A 27,966-nucleotide genomic window follows, 5' to 3' on the forward strand; every position below is an offset into this window, starting at 1 on the left:
TGTGACATTTCCATCATATCTGTACAAATGGCTATTCTATGCATTTCACATATGGGAGTACTGAAATTATTGGTCCGCCAAGAGATGCTCGCGCTAAAGAATCGGCCGATTTTTCCTTCTTCGGCCTGATGAGGCCTTCGAAACCTCATAAAATGTGAAAATTGACCATCAGGGACGATGGAGTTGCAAGAATTCACCACCTAATGACGTTATGACGACGTCATAGATCGGCAAATTTTGTGACGTGGACTTGACGCAACAAATCCTGACATCACATGATCACGGAGTCGGTAAACAACCACGTTGACCACGTTATAGGTGTTCTGATGTTACGCTCAGAAACCCTTTGTAGGTAGGCGGGAGAGGATCAATACATCGTATGAGAAGATAAAGACTAGAAAGAGATAATAAAATAAGAAAAAAAGCAACATTAAATCATCCTATAGCATAAAAACGATGATGGCTTTCGCCTTAGAATCGGCTTAGGCGAATGCAAACGAGACCCCATGAGTTTCATTGGTCAGCGCCCGTGTGTCGCCATCCCTTCATGTGTTATTTTGGGATGCGTGCTGTTTATGCTTCGTGGTGTCGATCAACGAAGAAGCTCGAAGTGTTACCCGAATCCCACTTAAGTAAACCAGGGCAATTGTATAATTTTGAAACACGTCAAGACCGCACTTGTACTTTCGAAACCGAAACCTCATTAAACTGACGGACAAAAATGAACACAATATTTTATTAAATACACTTGTATACACTTACACACGCACAAAAAATTTAATCTTCTCAAAAAGTTGCATTGTGTGGCACTGAGTTATTAAATCAAGAACAAAACGTAATTGAAACGCGTGTTCGAGTTGGTGTTTGTGGCGGCATCTGTAGTCGAAAAGCTGTAACGTCGAGATGAGGGAAATTCCAGTCCTAGCGGCGAACAGCGCAGTGCAGTAACATTGGTTTTGCAGGGACGTCACTAACCTGCGTACGTGATTTCTAAAAGGTGTTTATCGGTAAGCAAACTGCGCTCCCAATGTCGCGGATGATGTAATTACGTATGCACGCTCACTGTCATTGACGGCTTCTTTTGTTTCTCCGTGTAATTGCTGCAGTTTCGCTGAAGTAATCCTCGAGGACACGACCTCGTAGTGAAATGGTGGGTTTTAAGCGTAGTGTGGTTTCATTTGGGCTTGAAGTGGTCTTGTTACACTCTTGTCACACCTTAATTATCCTTTCTTACTAATTTCATCGTCGAACACATTCGAAAGCACCATGTTTTAGCGTGTCATGGTGCCTAATGTAGCGTGATGCGCACAGTTTTGTTCGTAGACGATAGACCTTTCGACATACACTGACATGTTGTACACCTTGCAATAATGTTCGTTTTTTCCCCCCCTTTTTTTGCAGTAATCGGATTAAACGTCATATAAATCAGCCCTCTAAAGGTACGTGTCCAGCTTTCGTTTGCATTTTGTATGGCGAATCATCCGATTGTCCTCACCTTTGACTTTTTGGACCTCGTTTTCTTAGCACAGCCGTTTTACTTCCAGATGCACAGGCTACCCCGAAGAGTTGTTTACTGTCAGTATCGAAGCACTCTTAGAGCACAAAGCCACAAACGGTTCTCTTCTAGTTCGTCTTCTAGTTCTCTCGCAACAAAGCCTGTTGGAAATGAGACGAAAGGTACGATCAGAAATTTTCTTTTAGTCAAGCAATAGCCAAATCACTTGTCTGCTATCTATGCGTAGCGCGGCGCTCGCTTCATATTGTGATCTAAATATATGGGCGCATTCTCATCGATTGATTTGCTACATTTTGATGTGCTACGCCAAATCGTACGATTAGTTTAGTTTTCATCCAAACACGATCAGCTGTGACCGTAATTATAAGGGTGGCGTTGTAGATGTCGAGCACAGTGAACAAATAATTTCGCATTCCTAATCGCCTACTTTCTTTGCTCCTACGTGAAGTTAAACCAGCCTAGAAGCGCTAAAAAGAAACAAAAAACAATACTCGCTGCCCGGTCATTGCTTACCAATGTAGAACACTTCTGACAAGTTCAGAAGAATATGAAGCTTTTTTTATTTTGATTTAACTCTAACATTTTCACACTGACTTGCTAGTTGCGGTGACATGGAGGCAAGGCATTCCTTGATCTAGTAGCATAGAAGTCTCAGGTAAACTATTAGAATTATGTAGACACAATTCAAGGGTGCATAATACAAAGTGCTGTAGTATCTGAGACATAAACGAAAGGTAAAAAACCCCGGGTGGTTGGTTTCACCTGAGATACTCCAGTAAAACATCTATTGCATAGCTGTAGAACCCACCTTATGTCCTTGCTCGCAGTACCTATGAGAAAGCATTAACTATTGCTTCAATGTATCACTCGCTGTATTCCATGATCTTATATGTCCCAGCAACATGTTGCAACAGTCATGCCTTACTAAACTTACCATTGCTTGCTTACAAAGCTCTGTTTATATGTAAACATATATGATAACACTTATCGTTCACTGCTTTTTTGTGAGCCCAAATATTAGTACAAATTAGTGACCCCCCCCCCCCCCCCCCCCACACACACATATTGCTACACTTTATGAAGGAGTATTTAGTTTTTCTTTCACTTAACTTATATAATGGTCGATATTTGAAGCATTGATAGGCATCTCACTGAGGCATTAAACTAGTGTACTTGGCAGCTTGGATGCCTGAACAGTTGGTTGTACCAGAAATATGCATTTGGATAAATGATGCTTGTTAATGTCTGTAAGTAAATAAATTTTACGGCTGTGTTAAGTTGCTTGATATTTAGTAATCGTAACCTTAGAGATAGATACATGAAGGAACTCCCATGGTAATATTACTCTCAATGAGCTTTTATTTGTGAATACTGTGACATATTTAGAATTTAGATGCTAACTGCTAAGCAAAGTGGAGCCCTCCTGTTGTGACATGTGTGCTTTCTTTGGTGTTTGAGTGATGAAGGAGCTCACGTTGATAAGTGGCTGAATTGGTTGTCAGATTCCTTCTCGAACCACATTTTTTTCTTGATATCTTTGTTCATTTTGCAGAAGACCAGGGAGCTAGCACCATCCGTAATGGCCGTGAGATCTCACTCTTTGGGCCCAAGGACTTGAGGGTGCCCCTTCCAGGCAATGTAGGCGTAGTGCCAATAGACTTTGGCGCGACCCCAGTAGCACCCGAACGTCCCAAGACGTGCGATGTGCTCTCCAGGGAGACCAACTCCGAGCGCTACCACAACATTTTGGCGCAGTTCCTCAGTCCACCTGAAGAGGTGAGTGTCTGGCTGCTTTTGCCAAGTGACACTGTGATATTAAAAGGGTCATGAAACGTTTTACAAGAATTTTAAACTACATGTGTATTCAGAATCCTGGAAGTCCATTCTTTACCTCGACTCGTTTTATCGACCAGGTTCATTTAATAGCTATAAAAGCGCAATTTCGATTGACCATTCACAATCCCCTATTGTACAGCTGACGTCACATTAAGTCAGCCAATCAAAAGCTCTCTCATTGACAAAACATGGCGACGCAGCGATATTCGCTGAGCCGTAGTTGACTGATATTCATGGCATCATGCTTTCTTGATTGTTGCGCCGTCACAAACATTGTTTCTACTTTGGTAAGTTGTGCGGCACTGTCTGGCGACGCACACTATAGGCATGGCGAGGCAACCAGTTCTTAAGGCAACCTAAGGCAACCAGTAACAGAACCTAAGGTAACCAGTAACAGAACCTAAGGCAACCAGTAAGAAAAACACGCGGACCCTGCGCCGAGCAAGCGAAGGCAACATGTGATGGAGCCCAGATGTACAGTAAAGTCCACTATTAAAGGGAACACTTGAATGCACACCATCAATATTCCTGGCCCTCTAAGAGAAGTAGGGCCCAACTGCATGCATGCCATTTTCGAGTGATAACGATGAGCGGCAGCCACAAACTTCTTCCACCGCGCTGTCGCAACGCAACGGTTGCAACCACATGTCGGCGACAGTTTCATTGTTGCTAAATTGAAAAGTATCGCATGCATACCCATAAATTGCAAATAGAAGTTTAAAAGTTGGTCGATGACAACATGCCAAATTTGTTACTGTCTCGTGTGGCATAAAAAAGCCACAGAAGCGTTTTATGAGGTTATTTTTTAGCAATTTTCAGTTTAACCACGACAGGGTGCCCAGAAGCACATGTTACGATGGCTACCATGCATTTTGCGTGCCGATTCCACATTGCAGCAAGCGACCATAATTGTCACAAGCGACCATTGAAACATCAAAACAAACCTTCGATAACAAGATTTATGGCAAAATGCGGCTGCTGTCTCACTCTCCACGTGAGATGCCAATGTAAAAAATGTGGTTGATACCTTGCATTTCTTAAAATACATGCGTATAACAAGCATTGAGAGCAAATTGCAACCAAAGCAAGGACCAGGGGTGTAGCCATGTTGCCAGAAGTCGCCACGCTGGCTTCCGGGTGACAAACGATTTTTTCTAGTTTTCTAGAAATGCATGATGCGACAAGTGATGGCTACAAACGGACCTCCGCGACAGCAAATCCTGTCGCTCGTTGCTACCGGTTGTCGCTGTCGCCAGAAAATAGCGTGCATGTGGTTGGGCCTCAAGGAAACAATCCTCGTGCACGTCACTAGTGTGTCAAGAGGAGTCAAATTTTTCAACCAACAGTAGTCCTATGCATATTTAGGCTGCTATGCTTCTGTAACACCGGGAAATCTAAATATGCTGCCCATGCACGTGTTCCTTTGAACAGTGAACCCGTCTGTACTTGAAAGCAGAACCAAGATCACTTGCTGTATTTCCACTGTGTACACAGCTCAGAGTGCACAAATTGTTGTGTTAGTTCTTCTGTCCTTAGTTCCTGTATATCTATCATTATGGAGTGAAAAAAAGCTAATGCTCTGTTTATAACATCTCTACCATGATGTTTCACTGACATCACATGTTAGTGCTATGACGGCCAGTACGGCTGCATGGTCGTTCAGGAGCTTGAGAAAACTGCTATTTTTTCAAATGGGCGTCATAATTATAGACTGGATATTGTGCTGAAATATTTTGGAATAGCTATGCCTCATCAATATTGAAGCAGGAAAAATTACAACCGGCTAGTTCATTTTTTTTTCACGACCTCTTTAAGAAACATTTTATCTGAGAATTGGTGGGAGGTCATCGTTTCAAATATTCATGTTAACCTAGCTGCACAGTGCTAGCTTTTCAGACTTATAGTAGATGCATTTCTAGTACAAGTTCAGTTTACTGTCACGTGCACTCATGTTCTAATTTGAATAGACTTTTGAATAGACTTTCTTGCCGTGTGATAGAGGGACGTTTTTGTGCAACTGTAAAATTGTTTGTGCAATCGAACCTTGTTCAAGTTTTGCATGATATCCCAGTGCAAATGTTTGAGATATTGTTGTCAACCAAACTGTTCCATAGTAAATTCGGGTGCTACATTTTCCCAATTCATATGTTTTCTTGGTCATCTTTTTTTATTAATATTCTGTTATGTATGAACGACTGTAGGCAGATAGGGGCTTTGGACTGCTTTCGTTAAGGTTGCCATTATCTAAATACCCCGCACTTCCTTATGCGCCTCACAGAGGTTATACAAGCAACCTCTGTCAAACTTGGTATGGCAGAGCTATATGGTAGCGAAAGCTCACAGTGGCAAATTTAATATCGGTGCCCGCATCAAAGTGTCTCTTTGTGAAAATTCGGAGGATTTCTGTTGTCTGTCAGCTCGCATCTGCTTTCACAGCAAAGCCATTTTTGACATTTTGATGATATAGTATAGATGTGGGAGAGATAGTTGAGAATGTCAAAATGTGAATGAGTGGGATTTCCTGCTCAAGCTTCCAAGAGCTGCCCATTCTCCAGATTTCATAGTTTTCTTGTGTATATTCTATGCCAGATTGAAAAATTTCGATGATAAAGTATACACACTGTTTGGGAATAATTGCTGCAGATATAAGCACCTCAAGCATTTTACTTTCCGTCATATGCATTGTGAAAATAGTGGCTCAGTAAAAAACAGTTTTCAGTCTCTTTAATGACAGCGTTTTCAATTGTTGTGCCTAAACTTTGTAATGTGTCTCTTAAGAAATGGTGTGCAGGAATCATCCTTACATTTCGATTATCGGTGAGTCAGCATTGGTACCGTCTCTTACTTTGCATCACATAACGTTTTACAGCTTCTGAATGAAGCATTTGGCGGGGTTCCTGGTCCACCTACTACACTAGAGTGCATTGCTCAAGACTGTCCTGACTTGATGAAGAAAGGCAAGTATGAAAATTTGTGACATTCTGCGGAAACATTACATATTTTTTAAATTGTCTTCTCCATTCAGCGGTAACCAGCAGTAACATTGTGCACAGAACTCTTCTAGGGTTGTGTATGAATACGTCAGCATAGACAGATAAGTTACTGCGTAATGCACATTGCACGAAAAATGCACAGAATGTGCTGTGTGGCACTAGTGCATGTTTTACTGAAACAGGAATCGTGCACTGGATAGGACTGCACATTTGTAGAGAAATGATGGCTGCAAATGCTGCTCATTTGTGTTGCAGAATGTTGTTTTCGGCAGGTATCAGAATTGTGAAGCTACGTAGCTCGATTTGACATCGTACTCGTGCATTTTTGAAGTCTACCTGATGTACTAGATGATTTATTGAGGCCCAATATTATATTTAATTTCACATAATTTTGTCGTGTTAAGCCATTTTTGAATTTTTAGAAAGAATTTCCCCACATATTCCGAAATTGTCACGCTTGCTGAGCTTTTTCAGGCATCTGCTAATGCATAAAGTCTCAAATACAAGTTTCTTACGTTGCTAAATCCAAAGTGCTATCATTGATTGGAAATTTATAAATTGACATTTACACTTTTTCCTGATAGAATGCTTAGTGCTACACTTCACCATGCATGTCTTATCTCGTCACAGTGCTGCATAAGTGTGTCCCATGAAAATTACACTGATGATGGAAGCACCCACCCCACTTTGACTCACACTGGTACTGTCACTGTGTGATTACACTCACTGAGCACTATTTAAATTTTCAGGCTCAATGATGTAAATATACTGCACCACAAAACTAGTCTATTCATGTTCAATTACTTACAATTGAAGTGCCATCTGTATGTTTAAAAGATCCACAAGTTTCTGAACTTTTTTTTTTATTCCCTGCTAGTGCTGTTGTTTTGGGTTTTAAGGAATTTTTTGCTGTGCTGTTGACCCTAAATTTCCGTTCAACGTCTGTTTTGGGTGGTATGTCAGTGATTGCTTGCACATTCGCGTATGTACGAGCATATGACGGTAAGTTTGGCTATATCTTGGGAAAGTTTCCACTTGTTCTACCAGGAAAAACTGTTGCCAAGTATCTAGTGTTTGATCTCTTCAAAAGGGATGGCTTCACACTGGGTCATTTATTTCCAACAGGAGTGCAGTTTCACATGTTCACAGGTGGCTGCACTCCTGTTCCCTGTACTATGCATATGTACAATCGATGCCACCATGCGTGCGCATTTTTGTCGCAGAACTTGAGAATACTGATGGCCTCTTTGTGGCGATAGCATGGAAGACCACTGGAAGTCGTTATGCACTTTTATGGTTTGGTTATGGGTGCATAACTATATAGCTTTCTCTCAAATGCTAACATATTCATTTATCCTGGTTATCCTGGGGACATCCCTTGTGTGGCGCTACTTTTATGGTCTGTGGTTATCATCTCCAGTTGCGGTCAGTTTCGTTCTGCCCAGCAAAAATTGTATAATGAAGCAATTTAACTTACTTGTTTGTTTTCTCGATACCCTTTTCATCTTAGCTCCAATTTCATGAGTTGAATTATATTTATACACCACCCTTCCTTAGTGCCTTTAGTCCCAAGGCTATTGCAAACTAAATAGATTAATTAAAAATATATTTGCAGTGGCAACAATATAGGCATGCGTTCCAGTTTATAAGCTACAAGTGAGTCAAACGGTCAGTGCATCGGTCTTGACTACTGCCAATACTCTAAATTGGAATAAGATTGCTGACATCTTGATCCGTTAAAACGGGAAATCGTTAAGCTATCTGAAATTAAAGTCTAACCGAGGATCATCTTGGAAGCGGGCGTAGCACCATGATTTTGATGGGTGCAAAGGTTACTGTAATTTGTAATGCACATTTTTCTTAGCTTGTGAAACATATCTTGTCCCGTGGATAAACTTGTGGATAAATAGTGCTAGCTTTTTTTTTTCTCTTATATTAGTGGTATTTATGAGTAAGCAAGACATTTATATTTACGAAAATATCTCATTTTTTCCCCCCCAAGCTTTATGGTCACTTTGAGCAATAATAGGTAAATTTTTTTTTTCCAAAATAGGCCAGTCTGAAGCTTTTAAGTCTGCAATAAAATAAATCAACCCCAATCGTTACATTTGTTGAATACATGTACATTCGATCCTTGTAGGGTTACCTACTTTCATTGACTTACTAACAACATGAATAATGTTGGATTTTTCCACGGAGACCACAACACCTAGCACTGAAAAAACGCAAGAAGATGTGCAGAAGAAGCTACTTTAGGTGCCCAGACACTTTACTCGTAGAAGCTACAGGTTACTGAGCACAGGATTAGAAAATTTTTCCTTTCGAGATCTAATGCGGTCTGGTTTCTCGTTATGTACCGTCCAGTTCGATGAAAGTTAATGTTCTGCTCTGCGTAACTCTCTTGTAAGCTAACAGCTCTGTAACTAAGCCATTAAAGATATGTTTTTCCACATTAGACTTCCAGGACCTGTTTCCAGCGAGGAACATCTTTGGCGATCCACTAACGGTGATCACCTTGACCCAGAAGACGGAAAACGACATGACTTACTGGAGCGAGGATGTGGATGTTGAGAGGGAAGAGCTCACGGGGCAGGTATGTTGTTGGCTGTTTTGTGGCAGTGTTGTAGTAGGCTTTTTGATTGCCTGGAGCTGTGCACAATTGATGTAACAGACCATGCTTGGTGCTGTGCAGGTGAGCTTTTCACGCAAACATGACAGTGTAAAGTGAATAGTACCTCTTCTCTTTATTTTAAATTCAAAGGTAATTTTCTTCTTTGCATGGATTGCTGGGAAAAACATAAATATTCTGGGCATCCTACATTGCATACCGCTTGATCGGACATGCCAACGGGGAGACGACTGTCCTTACCACCCTAGTTAGACGAAACCTTGCGTTCACGCAACACGACACGGAAATTACCAATATAGACAATATATTTATTGAACTCGTTCCGCAACGCAAGACACAGGAAAGTCTTTTTATACTAAACATATACAGCAACCCTAAACAAAAGAAGCACAGATTTCTCACACTCTTTAAACGCGCCCTCAACATCGCTGGCCAAAATCCCATCTCAATAGCGGGAGACTTCAACGCACCACACACTGCCTCGGGATACTTTTATGTGTTTCCTAAAGGTAGGTCCCTCTGGTTTGACTCGCAGCAAGAGGGATTAACCCTCATCACCAACCCTAGCACACCCACACGTGCGGGCACTAGCTCCAGTAAAGACACAACGCCTGATCTGACGTTCACGAGAAACACATCAGCAGCCACCTGGAAAAATACCCTAGAGGACCTGGGTAGCGACCACTACATCATCGAGGTACATGTTCAAGGTGGCCCACGTAAACCCACGGGAAAAGAGCTAAAGTTGGTAGACTGGACCCAGTTCCGCAAATCACGTGAGAACCAGGTCCAACCCATCAGCGACATAGAGGACTGGATACACACACTTAAACAGGATAATAATAATGCCACCCGAATCGTACCTCCCGAGGCACACCTCGAAGAGATCGATAGCCGGCTCCTCCACATGTGGGAGGCAAAGCAATCGCTCCAAAAGAGGTGGAAGACACAGAAACACAACAGAAACCTCAGGAAACGCATAGCACTCCTCAACACAGAGATAGAGATGTATGCAACACAGCTAAGCCGGCAACACTGGGATGAAACCTGCAATGCGATGGAGAGGCAGCTAAGTCTTAGTAAAACTTGGCATTTTCTACGGTTCCTGCTCGACCCAGAAGACAGCAAAACCGCCCAAAGACAAACCATCAACAAACTAATACATGCTTACAAGGGCACCGACGAGGAGTTTCTTAGGGAGGTAGAGCTCAAATATATCTCTCAGGCTCCTACTCAGCAGCATCCAGATTATACGGGCCAGATCAACACTACTCTAGACGAAGAATTCACCGAAGCGGATATCCGTGCCGCCCTACAAAAACTTAACACCAAATCTGCACCAGGTCCGGATAACATCACGAATAAGATGATAACGCAATTTGGACGATGAGTCGATCACGCATATCACAGACTATATTAATAACTGCTGGAACACCGGAATCTTGCCCCCGCATTGGAAAACGGCCAAGGTGATTCTGATTCCGAAACCAGGCAAACCACTGAATACTGACAATCTTAGGCCCATCTCCTTAACATCTTGCATAGGCAAATTGATGGAACACGCTTTCCTGGCTAGACTGACAAATTACCTCGAAGACAATGATTTTTTCCCACACACCATGATTGGCTTCCGCAGGCATCTTTCAACGCAGGATGCCATGTTGCAGCTTAAGCATCACATCATAGACAGTACGGGACACTCCACTAAGGCCATACTTGGTCTTGATCTGAAGAAGGCTTTTGACTCTGTCACGCATAGCACCATTCTAAATCAGGTCAATACTTGGGGCTTCGCACGTACAACTATATTAGGGCATTTCTTACGGGCAGAACGGCCACGATCACTGTGGGAGCACTCAGGTCGTCCGAAATAACCATAGGAAGTGCGGGCACCCCGCAGGGTTCCGTGATACCTCCCATGTTGTTTAACCTCACCCTCATTGGTCTTCCTTCAAAACTTCAAACCATCCAAGGACTTCATCACACCATTTACGCCGACGACATCACCCTCTGGGTGTGCGACAGCAGTGACGGTTCCATTGAACAGAGATTACAGGAGGGGATTGACACAGTCGAATGGTATTTACAAGGAACTGGACTATCCTGCTCGGCGGAGAAATCTGAGCTACTGCTATATCGCCCTACAATTAGAGGTCGGCCACCCAAACAACATCCCCAAGCGCAGGCACACGCTGATATAAAACTCACTACAAGCGATGGTCACGCCATACCAACCGTGGACAAAATCAGAGTGCTAGGTTTGATCATAGAAAGTAAGGGTACCAACGGAGAGACAGTTCGCAACATTGAAGCCAGAGTGTCTAACACGATGCGCCTCATTAGGCGCATTACCAATGAACACAAAGGCATGAAAGAGGCCAGCATCATCCGTTTGATCCTAGCGTTTGTTCTAACTCACATCACCTATACGGCAGCGTACCACCAATGGTTCACCGCGGAAAAGTCAAAACTCAACAGCCTAATTAGGAAAATTTCCAAACAAGCGCTAGGTTTGCCTCAAAACACCAGCACCGAACTACTCCTTCAACTTGGTTTACACAATACCCTTGAGGAACTTATTGAGGCGCAACAAATCTCCCAATTCGAGCGTTTAGCCAAGACTAAGCCAGGCCGCCAGATTCTATGTAATCTCGGTATTACTTACCACACTCAACACGGAGACAAACACGACATACCACGCACTATCCGTGCTAAGCTAACAGTACCACCCATACCAAGAAACATGCACCCTGAACACAACAAGGGCAGACGTGTCAGTAGAGCCAGGACCATGTCAAAGATGTTTGGGCGCAACCATGAGGCAGTCTTTGTCGACGCAGCACGCTACCAGGAACGTCACCACTTCGTGGCTGCTGTCGTAGACCACACACAACAATGCAAAAGCAGCGCGTCAATCATCACACGGAACGTAGAAACGGCAGAGGAAGTGGCTATCGCGATGGCCATAGCCCACACTAACGCCTCATGCGTAATCAGCGACTCGCAGACAGCCGTTCGAAACTACGCCAGCGGCAGAATCTCCCCCGAGGCATTGCAGATTCTTAATACAGGCAAAATTCACGAGGCGGACAAATACGTACACATCTTGTGGTTCCCTGCCCACACACCACTAGGTAACGCGGAGGCCAATCTGAATGAAGTGGCGCACAACGTGGCTCGAGGTCTTACGTTCCGAGTCACGTCAGACGAAGCGGCCACCCAAATGGACCTTTCTGCGCCGGTGTGGGAATGGGACGATCGGCTCACTAAATTTATTGACATAATTCAACACTATCGACTGCAAAGGCGGGAGTACCCTCCACCTCACTCCAAGCTAAATCGGGCCCAGTCCGTTCAGTGGTGACAGCTACAAACACGCACATACACGAACCCTGTCATCATGCACCACATATATCCTGACGTCTATAGTTCTAATCTATGCCAGTACTGTACCACCAGAGCCACTCTCGACCATATACTATGGGAATGTCCAGCATTAGTCAGAAATTCTGGGGTCGCGGCCTCCAATGAAGACCTTCGGGCGCGTTGGCGGACTGCGCTGCTCAGTTCGGGCCTGGACAAACAACTTTGAGCGATCCAGCAGGCCAAGGAAGCTGCCGGGAGACACGGTCTCTCCGTTGGCCCCTAGGTGGGAGCCCATCCCAGCAATCTGCCGGAAATGAATAAAGTCTATCTCTCTCTCTCCTACATTGCATTTACTGCTGTAATAACCGAAGTACACTATGGCCCTCATAATGTGTGAAGGGGTGAAAGTATTTTAAAAAGATTATCCATGTATAATTGGTATCATAAGATTTGCAGCACTTTGGTCGTACTATAGAAGATTTGTAAAGGGGCCCTGCAACACTTTTCAAGCATGTTTAAAAACATTTCTGATTGGTAGTTGAGACTCCTGGAAATGTGAAAGCCGAACATTATATACAGCACAGCGCGCAGCCTGAAGTTTACAATTAATTCTCACAGTCGGCTAGAAATCGCTCACTTTTCTCTAGACTAACGAGGCCATAAACCCAAATGACCTTGCTGTAAACCTCACGTCCGCAGCCATTCGTTGATTTGAGCATAGGGAGCTGCATAGTTGCTGTGACCACCGCGGAGTACCAGGACATGCCAGAACGGTCGCTAGCAGTTGCACTGGAAGTAAGCTATGTTTTAGAGGACAAAAAAGGAATGCTCAAGGTCATTACACATGCATAATGAAACATAGATTCTTGCCCGCTTGCTATCCCACTTTTGCGTAGCTTTCTGTGCACTTGCTGTTTAGACCGGAGAGATAAAGCGTGCAACAAATTCCTGTACTTTCGCTCATATTTGACAGGTTCTCAAAGTTCTTGCAGCAGTCGATTTGTGATTCAGTAAACTTCTTTAATGAAACCGTGCAGCGATTACTTGAAAAAGTGTTGCAGGATCCCTATAGTTAGTATCAGGTTAGTTGGATCTTATAGTTTATATGATTCTGACAAAATGTCGAGCTGGGTTACGTGTGGTGCTTGCCCCAGCCTGAGATGTTATGGCAACGCACCACACATGATCGAATTTTACGTTTATGATATTAGACTTTGATACAGCCAAAATAGAGGGTCAGTTGCGGCACGGTATTACAGTTATGCAAGCTGTGCAAAGTAGTGTACGTCGCCAAGTATATGCCACTGCCAAAAGGTGCAAATACCTTGATGCTGGTGAATTGAAAGAGCGCACGCCGAATTTAATAGAAACTGATGCAGATCCATTTGTAGAGCTTCGCTGGTTGTGCACGATCAAAAAGTGGGATTGCTGCTAAATTTTTTCCATTTATCCGCACGTAGTATGTAATAGGTATTGTCCATAATACCAATTGTTGTTTATAAAACAGTCTTTCTGTTTTATTGTGTCACATCTATTTGTCATTTGAAAGAGCACAAACCAAGAGGCATGCAAGCATATATTTATGTTGTATCCTTACCTTCATTTATTAACAAGAACACGTACTAAAAGCTTGCAGCAATAGAAGAACGCAAGAGCTTACTACTGCTGCCTTCACACTTCTCAGATTGTTCAGGGGTAGCGCTTCATCGACAAGTTATGATGTTGTCTCTTTTGGGCAATGCATAATGCTTTTTCTCTTTTAGAAAGAGAATCCCAAGTCGTTCAGCATTCTTTGCACCGTGCAAGTACTGATGTTCAGCATGTCCACGTCACTGTTGCTGATTATGTTGTTGCAGGTCTTAGGAAGCAAGGATTTCATTGAGCATAAAATAACTGTGCACATTGCCAAAATTATGCTCTTGCAAATGCATTGTAGCGCAGCTTATTTTTGTCTCCTTACTGGTCATATGTTTGTCCGTTTCACTCGAGAAATTCAATTTTTTGTTTTGGAGGAGCAATTTGACCATGCAGAGCTTCAAAGGACACTAAAGGCAAATATTAAGTCGACGTTACTTGTTGAAATAGCGGTCTACAAACCTTCTAGAGCTACTTTTGTGCCAAGGAAGTGCTTATTTAAAAAAAAAGAAAGGTCACGGTTTAATGGTCTGCATTTTATTAGCACACTTCAAATCACCTGCCTGAAAGTGGTCTTTCTGACGATGTTGCCGTGCCCAACGTTGCCTGCCTTTACTGCACGGCCGTGAACACTAGCAGCGGTAGAGTGGAAGTAGTGGAACCACAGCAGCAACAACTGCTGTTGAACAGTTTTCTGCTTACTTGGTTCAACTGGGCCCTGCTCAAATAAATCACCTATCCAGCCTAACCAGGCAAAAGCAACTTTTGAACTATTCGTGCCATTCCACATAGTAACTTCAGGCAGTTCTTTTTTGTATGAATCAAACAGAAATGGACAATCAGTATTTTATTATCTGCTGTAATGCACGGAAGGTTGTTTTTTTACTGCAGCTGATTTTATTATCAATATTTAATTGTAGTCGGACGCTCTCACGGCATTGGGATCGTTTAAAAAATGTCCCATTCGTGGCTCATGTGGTGTCGTACATGTGCCTTAATTTCTCAATTGGTAGAGCAGTATTGTTGATAATATTGTTTCTAACATTCCCAGGCCTTGACCTTCCACTCTGACCTAAATTGTTGATTTGCCTTTAGTGTTCCCTTGAGCCACCATTCACATACCCTTACGAGCTTAATGATAGTCTGGGTCGCAGCATTCGTCAACAATTCAAGCTGAAGGCACCTTATCCTAGCATAAATGTTGCAGATAACTTGCTTAGTCTGTTCTGACAGCCCTTTTCTGTCACATTTCGTGTATATCTTTCTCGGAGAACAAAAATACGAGTTTGTGGCAGTACGTGGTCCAGCCAACATGGGGGATGCCATGTTTACAGTGAGAAACGGCATGCAGAAGACACAGTGCTGTTGCAGAAATGGAAAAAAGGAAATATCAATTTAAAGTGCAATATTTCTTTCACCAGCGGCTTTGCATACTTTTTATTTTTATAATGAGGGAAGCTTTATAATTAATAATTTAATAATGATTAATAAATAAAAGGAAAATGGGTACTATTTTCTAGCGAGTGTGCAGGCAAGCATTTCAGTTACGTTAGTTCCACAGTGCTGCCAAGAAAACTTGTTGCTGAGTAGACTAAGGATAACGGAATTTGAAGCTGAAAAAAAGCTGGAGTCAATATTTAAGGGGTATGTGCTGACTTCTTCCTTGTGTTCAAAGACCAAAGGAAGGGGGCTTTGCTGTTTCTTTATTCACATGGACCTGTCACTGTCTATTACTCGCTGTTCACTGCCCTATTCTCTGTGCGTGCAGTTTGTGATGACAGCACGGAAGATATGCAGCTCCCTGCAAGAGGCTGGGTACTGGGCCGACTTTATCGATCCATGCAGTGGAAGGCCGGTAAGTTTTATTAAAACAATATTTTCTGTGTTGGTGAAAGGTGAATTTTCCTATTCATGCATGCAGAGTGAGGAGCTGGCTGGGAAAGGTCAGACTTTCTCACGTCATACAGCTTAGAATTTCTCAAAGAGTCGTATGTTTTAAAAAGCTGTTTCAAAATTATACAATACCGCTAGGTTTTGCAATGTCTCATGGCATTGCCATTATACATTATACCAGCACTAATATCACAGAGCTACAGTAAAAAAAAAAGCCCGTGAAACAGTTTTAATGTTCTCACTACAGCTTTACGAAGGCCTCCAGTATAGCTCGAGGAACCATTGTGACCACATATTCCTTGGCGTGAGTTTGTAACACTTCAAATGTCCATGGAAACTGCTGATGTACCAGTGTTGCTGATGTTAGTAGACATAAGCCCCAAGCTCAGCATGTCACGTCTGCATGATGTTTTATATCACGTCTTTGCCCAAACTGATTATAGGTGTACCGACATGAAAATTTTCAGTTGCTGGTCATCATCATCAGCCTGACTACGTCCACTGCAGGACAAAGGCCTCTCCCATGTTCCGCCAGTTAACCCGGTCCTGTGCTTGCTGCTGCCAATTTATACCCACAAACTTCTTAATCTCATCTGCCCACCTAACCTTCTGTCTCCCCCTAACCCGCTTGCCTTCTCTGGGAATCCAGTTAGTTACCCTTAATGACCAGCGGTTATCCTGTCTATGCGCTACATGCCCGGCCCATGTCCATTAATTTTTCTTGATTTCAGCTATGATACCCTTAACCCCCGTTTGTTCCCTTATCTACTCTGCTCTCTTCTTGTCTCTTAAGGTTACACCTACCATTTTTCTTTCCATTGCTCGCTGCGTCATCCTCAATTTAAGCTGAACCCTCTTTGTAAGTCTCCAGGTTTCTGCTCCGTAGCTAAGTACCGGCAAGATACAGCTGTTATATACCTTCCTCTTGAGGGATAGTGGCAATCTACCTGTCATAATTTGAGAGTGCTTGCTAAATGTGCTCCACCCAATTCTTATTCGTTTAGTTACTTCCAGTTATTTCCAGTGAAATACCAGTTGCTGGTATTTCACATAAAATGAAAGGCAAAGCCCTAAGAAGCCTGGAAAATGTACTGCAATGCTTGAGTGCACCCTGATTAAGTAATTACAGTGTGCTTTTGAAAGCTAGTTTCAGTTCGTACTGCACCCTGACGTCAAAACACGGTATGAACTTCCAGCCATGAGCTCTTACAAGATATCGTGACGTTTGCACGGCTGCTCAGCACCGTGGCTCCATTGGTGATGCACAAGTGGCCATATTGCAAATTTCAGTGCCTGATATCATCACAACAAACCAGACTGCTGCGTGAAGTCACGAAAATTTGTACTGTAGCCTGACGTCAAGCTGGTGCCAATGTCGGTCATTGTGTCATGGGAAAATCGACTTCAATATCAAAATACAATATGTTACCAGCATATGCTGAGCCTCAATTGCTCAGAGTCTCCCATTTCTGTATACAGGAGGTTTCTATGGCAGTGTAAACACATTGTTGAAAAATGGCGGCAGTACCCCTTTTGCACTGGCTGGTCATATTTCGCGTTTGCACAGAGAAGTGCCATGAATGAACCAATCTGTCAATCAATTGCACCGCCCTGGTTCTTTTTGGGCATACTTTTGGCCCTTGCACCTGAAATTGCTCATATGCATCACAAGCGTGTTGTTAATATGTTACTGTTCTCTTAGGTGCTGTAACAGCTGCAGCAGGAACTTGTTCATAATGGCCTCACCTTGATGCTGAGAGCTTTGCGTTTTCTGCTCTATACAATAGGAGCCCGCGTGAATGAACACCTCCCATTTGGTCATTTCCCAATTTATTGTTTAAGATAAAAATATTTGACAGGGATCTCACTGGCTGAGTAAAAATTACACAAATAAAACAAAGCTCTCCAGCTTGTTTTAGCCACCATTACGCAGGGGAAAATGCTTGGTAAGCAAAAAAAATGTGCAAAGAGAGAATATGCAGGTGGTTGTATTGCTTCAAACTTCCCTCACTAATTTGCCTTAACGTTAATGATTTTTTGGGGGCATTTACTGTGGCCTACATAATTCCTCACTGGTATAAAACTGAATTTATTTGTGCTTCAGAGAAGCAGAAGACATTCGGGTTGCTGTTACCTCTCGTAAAGTTGTTTGTGCCTCATGGCGCATGCGGGTCTCGAGAATAGGCGCAGTTAGGTTCAACAGCCGTCGAGCGAGACGTGGTGCTGTGCTTCTGTGTGTTAAGGTTAGTGTGGTGGCTCCAGCAAGGAGGTGGTGCCGATGGAAGCGGAGATGCTAGGCTGGTGCACGAAAAAGAGAGTAGCAAATCTCTTTTTGGGGTTGGCAGAGTGCATTTCCTGCAGTGGGTCCGTGAAGGGTTACACCGCAGGTCATTTCCCTTAGAACCCGGTACTCTGTTTGCTATGTTGTTTGAGTCTTGCATTTGCATATTGTATAAGGTTATTTATCAAGTCACTAGTAATGTGTTAGATTCTGCTGACGATATTGTCGTGACATAAAAGTAGATGAATAAATATATATGTGTTGGTTGCCCGATGGCGTGACCGTCTCCATATGTTCCAAGAGTGGCACTTTTTCGAGACCCCACAAAACTTACCAATGCAAGTTTAAGTATATTTTATTGAATTACTGTTTCCAAAATATGAAAGACTGGAATCTGAGACTTCACAGTGACATTCAGCTGCTGATGTGTTGGCACACAATTCAAGAATGAAAGCTATGACCTTCATTTGTTTGTTAGTAATAATAAAGCAAGGTTGGCAAAGTTAATATCAATTCATTTCTGAAAGAACGATTTGCGAGTATTAACTTGTTTAGTAGTTTTTCAACTTAGTTTCCCCTTAAAGACATGTGGCTAATTTGATATGTGATGTAATTAAATTGCCATGCTTTAATTTCTGTTTTTATTTTTTGCACAGTCACTGGGACCTTACACCAATGCGACACTCCTGGAAACTGATGAGCGTTACAGGCACTTTGGATTCACCATTGAAGACCTTGGGTGTTGCAAAGTGATCACTCATCACTTGTGGGGAAGCAATGCCTTTGTGGGCTGCTTGTTTACAAATGCTCCTGCTGACAGCCTAGAAGTACAAAAGATACTGTGTCAGCACAATGAGTGACTTCCAGCAGGACACTGCCAAAGGACATATAAATATTTGTACATTGCTGGCTGGGCACTGTGTTCGAGATATTCAGTTCCGCATGAACAGTGAGAAAATAAAACTATTAGGGATAGATTTGGTTTCCTTTTCTTGTGTTTGCTGAGCATGTCATACGTTAGGTGAAGCATGCACAAAGTTGTCGCAGTAATTGTAGTCTGTCCTTCGTACCGTCTCCCTACCATAAGTGCATCGCCAAGTAAAAAGATGTTCCAGTTTCCTGCAGATATTTTCAAAGTACCTGATGCATATTGTTTCGAATGGAATGGATGGACTTTTTTAGAAATTAAGCTCCAAAACTGTGATATGATTATGGGACATGCCGTAGTGAGGGGCTTCAATTTAATTTTGACCCCCGGGAGTTTTTTAACATGCACATACATTGAAGTGCACAGGTGTTTCTACATTTCACTTGCGAGTCCTTTGTGGCCGGATATTGAACCCACGTCTTCTAGGTTAACTACTCAACACCTTTGTTGCTAAGCTTCCATAGCAGCTATTAAAACATTGTGAAGGCAGTGCACGGCCACTAATGGTGACCGGCCCACTGCTTTTTCCTAAAGGAGGGGCAGAGATAGAGATAAGATGCCTGAAGTAAACTATAGGTCAGGACTTGGCACTGGTGCCTTTCTAAGTATTGTGGTTGGAGAATACTTAGAATGTGATGATAGCGACTTCACATTAGCTGCAAGTGTGTGTGCATTTATACGTTCTCATTTATCAAAATGAAATTTCTACACACCTCATATCTTAAGCCTCAGGGCCGTGCGCACTGTGATGTGTTCACGTATGCTTTACATACATAGAGTTTTCCATGAGTGATGTGTGCCTATGATGTAAATGAAATGCGTCGTCAATGTTGAGATCAAAGTTCTGTCCCCTGGCATAGCAGCACGGTGCACTAGCCATTAGGCCATGATTGTGTGTATGCAAGTCGTGGCAAGGTCATCTTTCAAATGTCTAATGCATGCATCTAGATGCATGCATTTCTTGTTTTCTGCCTTCGCACAGCTAGCGCTTTAGTACACTGTGCCTTTATATGCTGTGTTGATACGTCTAGAGTGGTTCAAGTCTGTCCGCACTGTCATTTCATTCAATTAGAACTAATTCACTCTGTTTTTCTGAAATGAAATTAAATCTAGCTTGAAAGTTATTAAGTTCGTATATTCACAGGATTGCCAGAAAGTGCTACGGGTGGTGCATGCTTGTCTGTGTCTCATCATTGCTGGAAAGCTGCAGTGAATGCTACAAGCCCTCTACCAAGGCTTTCAGTTTTATTGTTTGCTTACCACTACACGCAAGAATTATGTGCCTCCATAACAGCGGTGTGACATGATGTGTGTATTAAGGCAGTTGGATTTCCTTACTCCGGATCATTTTGTAGCTGCTATGGCAGCTACCTAAAATCTGTGTAGAACTTGCACCATGGGCACACTTCAGCCACTCTGTGTTAGCTTTGCAGAAATTAAGGAGAAATACTGTTTTAACTCACAAAAATTAGGGCATGGTTGTTATCCACAGTATGTCATAAGAATGGTGTACAAGCACAGTAATGCAATGGCCATCTCGACAAACATAATGCTTCTCTGCAGTCTTATGCTGACCACCAAGCTTCTCTGCCAGAAGAAGGCAGGCACATTCGTATGAACTGGCAGAAAATTCTAATGTCTACATTCTTCAAATGATTCATTAAGAATTGAAGAATTGTAAAACAAAAATAAATTTGTCACTGCATTTGTTAAAATGTTTATACCACAAGATGTATTTCTAGGAACGGAAGCAGGAGAAAGGTACTACGTGCAAAGATAAATTTTTACAATGAAAGCTGTTTTGAGATCACAACAAGGGTCGCGTGTGGTGACTTAGTAAATAAAATTACGAAGGACACTGTAGAATTCGAACACGGGTTTCCTGTGTGCCAGCCCAGTATTCTCCAATGCTACGCCGGTACCTGAAACTGCGTTGCAAACTTGCCTTAGACAGGCTTGGTGTATGGAAAGGAATCGTGTTAATATGAGTAATTAAGCATGTTAGAACAGCAAAAGAACAACCAGGCATCACACAATGCGAATTCCATAACGAGTGGGTCATCCAATGCTCCAACCCATTCCAAAAGCTTGTTCTTGATCAGCTATTAATTCTGGCACATACCTACGTCCGGCATAATTTTTCATCGTCGCCAGCCACTGCATAAAAACTTTGCGCAAAATACCTTGCTTGTGTGTAGCGAAAACCACGCTTCACTAAAAAATAACGAAGGATTGTATGCTGAATGCCTCCTTACTGCACAAAAATTATGATTAATGGTGAAGTGGGTACCCTGCAAGTGTGCTTGTACCAGTTCCCCAAGGAGTGTTTAAAAAGGACTTTAAAAGGCCGCTCTTTTAGCTTTTGTTGTGACTGTGCTGTGCGTTCCGTGCAAGCCTGGCAGTTTTTCTTGTGCCACTGTCACATGCCTGCTTTCAATAAGCCTTAAAACCAAAGGACATTTAAACATGCTTGCCTAATGCACTCTTTTGTGTCAGAATGGGGCTTATGGAATTCAATTATCATCAAATATAATGGCTATGAAAGTGTTACTTTGGTATTAGTAGCGTTGATGAAGATGTGTTCTCCTTTAGGAGTGTCGCCTGTCTCCTTGTTCAATTCCTGTGATCACGATATTCTAATTCTGTTACATGGTTACTACAGTGAACTCCACTGAGTTCTTCTTGTGGACATGACCAGCCTGCCATACCTCATGCTGAGGAACCTCTTAAAAGGGAGAAAATTACCCATGGACACAGTAACCAGCCATTAATCAAGAAGCAACTTGAAATATATGCATGATGCTTTTCTGGAAAATGATCGAGGGTGTGGCCCTTGCAGATCATTAGCTCGATTTCAAAAATCATTCATTCATACAGTATACCTGTCTTAATCTACTAGTGAGCATGACATTCAAATGCACTGAATAGCACCGCAAGCAGCTCGTCCGAGTTGCTGATTCGGATGAGATTTTTAGAGGCGAAGCTCCTTAGGGCATGGGCTGTGCGTCCCCTGTAGCCTGTATGTAGCCACCTCTAGTTTAGTTCTTGCAGTGTTCACTAGATGGCGGTACCGTCCCCTGTATGTAGCCACCTCTAGTTTAGTTCTTGCAGTGTTCACTAGATGGCGGTACCGTCTCCTGTATGTAGCCACCTCTCGTTTAGTTCTTGTAGTGTTTACTAGATGGTGGTACTTGTAGCTGATGATGAAAAGATGCAAGATGTTATAAACTAGAAAGCGGTACTTGTAGTTGATGAAAGACGCGAGATCTTATAAAATAGGAATGATGTCACATATGGCGCGTGTCATTGGTTGAAGGCAATCGTTCGATTTAGTGCGGCGACGTACGCTAGGGGGAGCGATGTAATAAAATCGAGTGGGCAAAATGTACAAAGGATTCATGGTTTACCAGGTTTACCTCCGGAGCTTCGCCCACTCATCATCATTCACTTCGTGGATATGGCGGAATTTTTTTTGTAATTGAGACCGGGGTGGGATTACCATAATTTGACAACTTATGTTCATGTTTGCACATATATATGCTCCTGCACAACCACTTTAGTCATGGTTGTCAGCAGTAGTCGGTTAGGGGGGCGCAACAAACCTTGGTTGGTTGATATGTGGTGTTTAACGTCCCAAAACCACTATATGATTATGAGAGACGCCGTAGTGGAGGGCTCCGGAAATTTCGACCACATGGGGGTCTTTAACGTGCACCCAAATCTGAGCACATGGGCCTACAACATTTCCGATTCCATCGGAAATGCAGCTGCCACAGCCGGGATTCAATCCCGTGACCTGCGGGTCAGCAGCCGAGTACTTTAACCACTAGACCACCGCGGTGGGGCATGTGCAACAAATCTTTGATGTAACGCGGCAGAGATGAGGGGTTCTGTTGTAGCTTGTGTGAAGGCCACCCCCTGCCGATGCCCACACTCGTAATCTCTCCGTCACCCCCCCCCCCCCCCACACACACACACACACGCACACACACACGTACACACATACGCACGCACACACACACACACACACCATCTTCCGCTAAATGAAACCATGTACAGGCGCGAAGCAGCGGGCGCTAACGCTTACATTCTACGTTGCTTACACTGGCGGCGGAGTTGCGCCGGGCCGCGGGGAGAGATCCCCAGGGGAGAGAGAGAGCAGGAAGTGAACATAAGGTATCAGCCGCTGTCGGTGAGGCGAGAGAGGGTGAGAGGAGGGTGGGAGGGAGATTGATTGATCTGGGGTGTTTAACGTACCAAGACCGCCATATGATTATGAGTGACGCCGTAGTAGAGGGCTCCGGAAATTTCAACCACCTGGGGCTCTTTAACGTGCACCCAAATTGAGCACACGGGCCTACAGCATTTTCGCCTCCATCGAAAATGCAGCCGCCGCAGCCGAGATTCGATCCCGCGACGTGGGAGAAAGATGGGGAAGGGACACGCATGAGCACTGGAGCGCGGACGCCACCAGATTAAGCTCGTTCTAAAAGTGAAAGCTTGACGCGCTTTTGCCCTGAGCCGCTGTGGGCCTGTGCGTGATATAGACGAGAATGCAGGGGCCGGCACAAGTGGCAACTCTATTGGCAAGCGAGGAGACCGACATTGGGATGATGGAAGTGTTGCAATAACTTCGTTTGGCACTTGTGTTGCTCTTGCTGGTGAGGGCTACGCACCACGTACCTCCTTGCACCTTCTTCTGAAGTGGCCACTACCGACATCTGTGAATTTTCGTGGCCTCGAGTGATATTTCTTAGTGACAGCGTAATAGTCAACTTGCCCTCACCGTTATGAATTCCTTTTCTACCGCTATAAATTTATAATCTCTTGGTACAGCCTTAATATGGTGTCTATAAACACCAAGCATGCCCTTACCGCCTTTAGATCCCGGTTTCCGCTCTCCTAGTAGATTACAGCACGCTAACTCAGGCCAGCCTCTCTTCTTTCCTTCAAAATGTAAGGAGGAATGAGAACAATACGCCGTATAGCGGGCCATCTCTTTAGCCAGAAGCGCTGAAATGGGGTATAGCCTTACGCCAATAAACCACGTTTCAAAACTAATTTTCTCTGCTTTGTAACCATCGTTTCTGCTATTCCGCGTGCTATCGCGCTTATGTCCGTGCCTCTCTAGCTCAGTGTAAACTGTGTGCTGGTTGTAGGTTTAAGCAAAACACTGTTTGAAACGCTTGAATTTGCCGCCTCCGCAGTACGAACATCGTGCAACTAAAAAAACTGCTGGTATTCATGCTATTTTTCCACTATTAATGTTAAGGTGAATATTAGTAGCAACATGGGCGAGAATCATAGTTGATGAAATTTTAGGCATAGAATGTTTAGGTGTGTTTGTTGGCTTGGCTTGTCAGCTGAATTGGCCACCCAATGCTCTCAGCTGACAAAGAAATTCATCGCCATCGTGATCAGTAATTCTAAAATGTCGTGCGACTGTCGTGTTTTGCATGTTGGTAGCCGCATTTGGCGTGATGAGCTGCTTGCGCGAGCTTGGATTACTGAACCGCTTTGATGAGTAGAGGACTTCACACGCGGACATTACCAAACAAACTTAATTGTACCTCGTTTCTTGCTTGTATGGGCAGCATGGAGACCTAACTGAAGTCCACAGCCGCCGATCCGTGTTCTTCGAAAGCTTGATATGCTCAGGTGTTCACTGTGGCTGCTGGCAAACTTATTCAGCAAGTCCCTTTCTCAATCGTTCGATGCTTGTACAATGTCGGGGACAACAGACACGTGCGCTACGTCTCTCCCTGAAAGGTTTGAAAAAGTGGAAGGTTCGACGGGCAAGTTTAATGACGTGGTGCTGAACTACTCGGTGAAGATGGGAGACGCTAAAAAGGTCGTCGTTTTCTTCGGTGGTGACATACAGGTAAAATTTGTTTTTCAGCAGTGCTCACGTATCGTTTTCTGACGATTTATCGTGTACTTTTGGTGCACCCACGAGCGGCGCGTAATGTCCGGTGATCGGAAGCTTTAGTGTAATCTAGCTGAATATGTTTACAAATTCCACGAAATGTCGGGGTCAATTTACTAATTCCCCTCCTACTAGCGGGAAATGCGTAATTTTGCTAGTAGCGTGTTGCGTTGTAGTATGGCTACGTGCATGCGAGCTTGCGATTCCTTCACTCCAGTTACGTTACGAAAACTATTCGCATGAGTATGGTTTCCCCTGTTCTGTGTGAAGTCATTGCATTTATTATTGTTGCATAACTATATTACTCTCTTCGTTGGACCGAGAGAATTCAATAACAGTTAACCAGGAATGTAAGGCTTGTGTTGTCTTGCTGCTATTTTCCATTTTGGCATTGTATAAAATGCCCCACTTGACGAATATTTCAAACATTCTTGCAGGACTTTCCAGAAGCAATGATGAAGCATCGTGATAACAGGCTATACGTGCAGTGGAACCTCGAAAACATGGCCACACTGATGGGAAAGCACTTCCCCAACGCTCACTGCATCATCATTAGGCCAAACAGGCTTCAGTACCTCACATTCAGCTGTTATGACAACTTTGTTGAGAGCAACGACATGGGGGCACCGACTCACGAATTCAGCATTTCTGCATTGGAGCACATGCACGCTCTTCTCAGCACGTTGTCTACGAGGCTGAACGACAAAACGGATAAGGCAAAGTATGGTCCTGTTGCCACGACATTGCTGGAACATCCAGTGACGCTTATTGGATTCAGCAAAGGCTGTGTTGTCCTCAACCAATTCCTATATGCTATGAAGGCACTGGAGGTCGCCCCTGATGACGATGTCGGTCAGCTCGTCCGCAGAATAAAAGCAATGTACTGGTTAGATGGTGGTCACTCGGGCGGATCTAATACATGGGTAACCAAGGAGGCGGCCATGAAACCTTTGAAACATTTGGACATCAAGGTCTACATCCATGTGACACCATACCAAGTGCTGTGTAGCTCAAGGCCCTGGATAGGCAAAGAAGAGAAAGTGTTTAGAGAGACTCTGAAGAAATTGGGGGTTGACGTGACACGGAAGATCTATCATGAAGACGAGCCATCTTCTCTGGAAATGCACTTTGCTGTACTTGAGGAGTTCAAGGAGGTCGCGTGACTGTGGGACTTCTGCAGCTTGTTTGTGCTAGCACGGACTTCAAGACACGAGAATGCTATGTGTTTGCTGGTTTGTTTCATCAGTGCACAACATTTTGTGAGACTCCTGCATTCATAAGTTAATGTGACTGGTTCTGTGAATGTCATCGATCGCACAGTTAATGTGACTGGTTCTGTGAATGTCATCGATCGCACTAAGGCTTGTGTATTAGAGGCCCATGTAAGCAGATAATTTATTGAGGCCCCACTACTTCACTTGTGTCATGTCCACGTGGTGAGCCTGAATGAACTCGGGCTGCAAGGTAAAGCTGTTTTGTGTGGATGAACCCGGTGTTCTAGTGACCTCAGAAACCTACTGAATGGTTATATGTTATTAGTGGTTGTGGGACTTGTATGTGGAGCAAGAGTGTATACGATTGTAGTTCCTTGCTGCAATTATAAAGACAAACTTGTTGCGATCGGGGAGATGTCAGTGATCAAGATGGAATCAACCTGGTGCATGTTGTTGGAGGCCACTGTTCATTCAGTGCACATGTCTAGTAATGTTACTAATACTGCTGCTGCTGCAACTGAGTCTACATCAGTGACATTGATCTTTGTAAGTGCATGACCAAATGCACTTTGTAGGCAGCAGCTATATTTTAACCTTATAGTGCAACTGGCTTCTAGGGCGAGTACTAAAATGAGTACATGCATATTGCAACACACACCACTTTTGGACGTTCTAAGTGCTTTGCACTATAGTTTCCAAGAAAATGGTGGGAAGAAAGAAGGTGCAGTAATGCAGGGAAGCTGTCTGTTAAGTATTGTGTAAAATGTTGCATTTGTATTAGTGCTATATTTTTTGATGTCTTTCATAGTAGTACGCATCACTTGACAGTGCTATTATGGCTTTATGTGCAACAGATTTTCAGAACTGTTCGAATGTACTGGAAAGGAGTCGAACATACAGATGGCAGTATGTTAAACAATGCTGGGACAGTTAGACTTCATATTTCATTACATTAGCTGTTCATTATGCTATATCTTTCAGCATTCAACCCGGTAAAAGAAAATATCAAGTGAAATAAGCAAAAGCAACAACTCCACTGTGCATGCATTTGACTTTTTCACTAGTGTATGTGGCTGTTGTACTGATACAGTTCAGAAACGTAACATAAACATATTGAAGTTCGGCTTCCTGATGACTCTAATACACTGGTGAAAGAGAGAGAAAACTTTTTATTTAAACGATTCAAATAAATATTGTGAGGGGGTTCTTAACCCAACAGGCACTGCCGTTTCTCTTGTCCAACAAGTAAAGACAGTGGTTTAGCACTAGTCTCCTATGAATTCATCCACAAAAGCTTTGGACATGCACATCACAACTTGAATTGTTTGGCAGCTGCAGCTACGTGATGGTTTTATGGGCAAATTAATACGTTGACTGCCAGGAGTTCGGTGCATACTCCTTAGCAGTATGTAGGAATGAAAATTTGAACTTATGCATGTTTCCAAAACGCCTATACTTTTGAAGAATGGCCTCATACAGCTTAAGACATTGCTCGCTGCAGCTCCTGGACTGACAGTACTAATACTGTGCAACAACGCCAATAGTCTGCAGCCGAATTCCTAATGTTAACCTGACAGCTGTTGTGCTCCAGGAACACCAATACCTTTTGTGGTGCACTAACTATCTAAATGAGTATGTCATTCTCACGGACTTGCTGTGAGTCATTCCCTGGGATTGAGGTATTGCTAAACATTGGCAATTCATAAAATTGGCACAGAAGTAACTGTTCAAACGATTTTGATGCACCAT

The 27,966-nt window shown here is 43.3% G+C and overlaps 2 protein-coding genes across 4 annotated transcripts; both read left to right on the forward strand.

Annotated features, from left to right (window-relative positions):
* Positions 1 to 890: 890 nt before the first annotated feature.
* Positions 891 to 19,126, forward strand: LOC119178111 (cobalamin trafficking protein CblD). 3 transcript variants are annotated; one of them, XM_075889190.1, is made up of 9 exons: positions 935 to 1,007; positions 1,107 to 1,150; positions 1,402 to 1,439; positions 1,545 to 1,677; positions 3,069 to 3,292; positions 6,222 to 6,309; positions 8,802 to 8,938; positions 15,744 to 15,830; positions 18,806 to 19,126. In XM_075889190.1, exons 4-9 carry the CDS (start codon positions 1,545 to 1,547, stop codon positions 19,007 to 19,009), a joined length of 873 nt encoding a protein of 290 aa, XP_075745305.1. In that variant the 5' UTR covers positions 935 to 1,007; positions 1,107 to 1,150; positions 1,402 to 1,439; the 3' UTR covers positions 19,010 to 19,126. The 3 variants fall into 3 exon arrangements, with proteins under 3 accessions (XP_037285166.2, XP_075745305.1, XP_075745296.1); XM_037429269.2 differs by lacking the exon at positions 1,107 to 1,150 and having other exon boundaries at positions 891 to 1,007; XM_075889181.1 differs by lacking the exon at positions 935 to 1,007 and having other exon boundaries at positions 1,010 to 1,150.
* A 5,458-nt stretch (positions 19,127 to 24,584) lies between these two features.
* Positions 24,585 to 26,491, forward strand: LOC119177785 (mitochondrial protein C2orf69). Its single transcript, XM_037428975.2, has 2 exons — positions 24,585 to 24,958; positions 25,441 to 26,491. Exons 1-2 carry the CDS (start codon positions 24,728 to 24,730, stop codon positions 26,164 to 26,166), a joined length of 957 nt encoding a protein of 318 aa, XP_037284872.2. The 5' UTR covers positions 24,585 to 24,727; the 3' UTR covers positions 26,167 to 26,491.
* Positions 26,492 to 27,966: the final 1,475 nt, after the last annotated feature.

This window comes from Rhipicephalus microplus, chromosome 1, assembly GCF_043290135.1.
Source record: "Rhipicephalus microplus isolate Deutch F79 chromosome 1, USDA_Rmic, whole genome shotgun sequence".
NCBI lineage: Eukaryota > Metazoa > Arthropoda > Arachnida > Ixodida > Ixodidae > Rhipicephalus > Rhipicephalus microplus.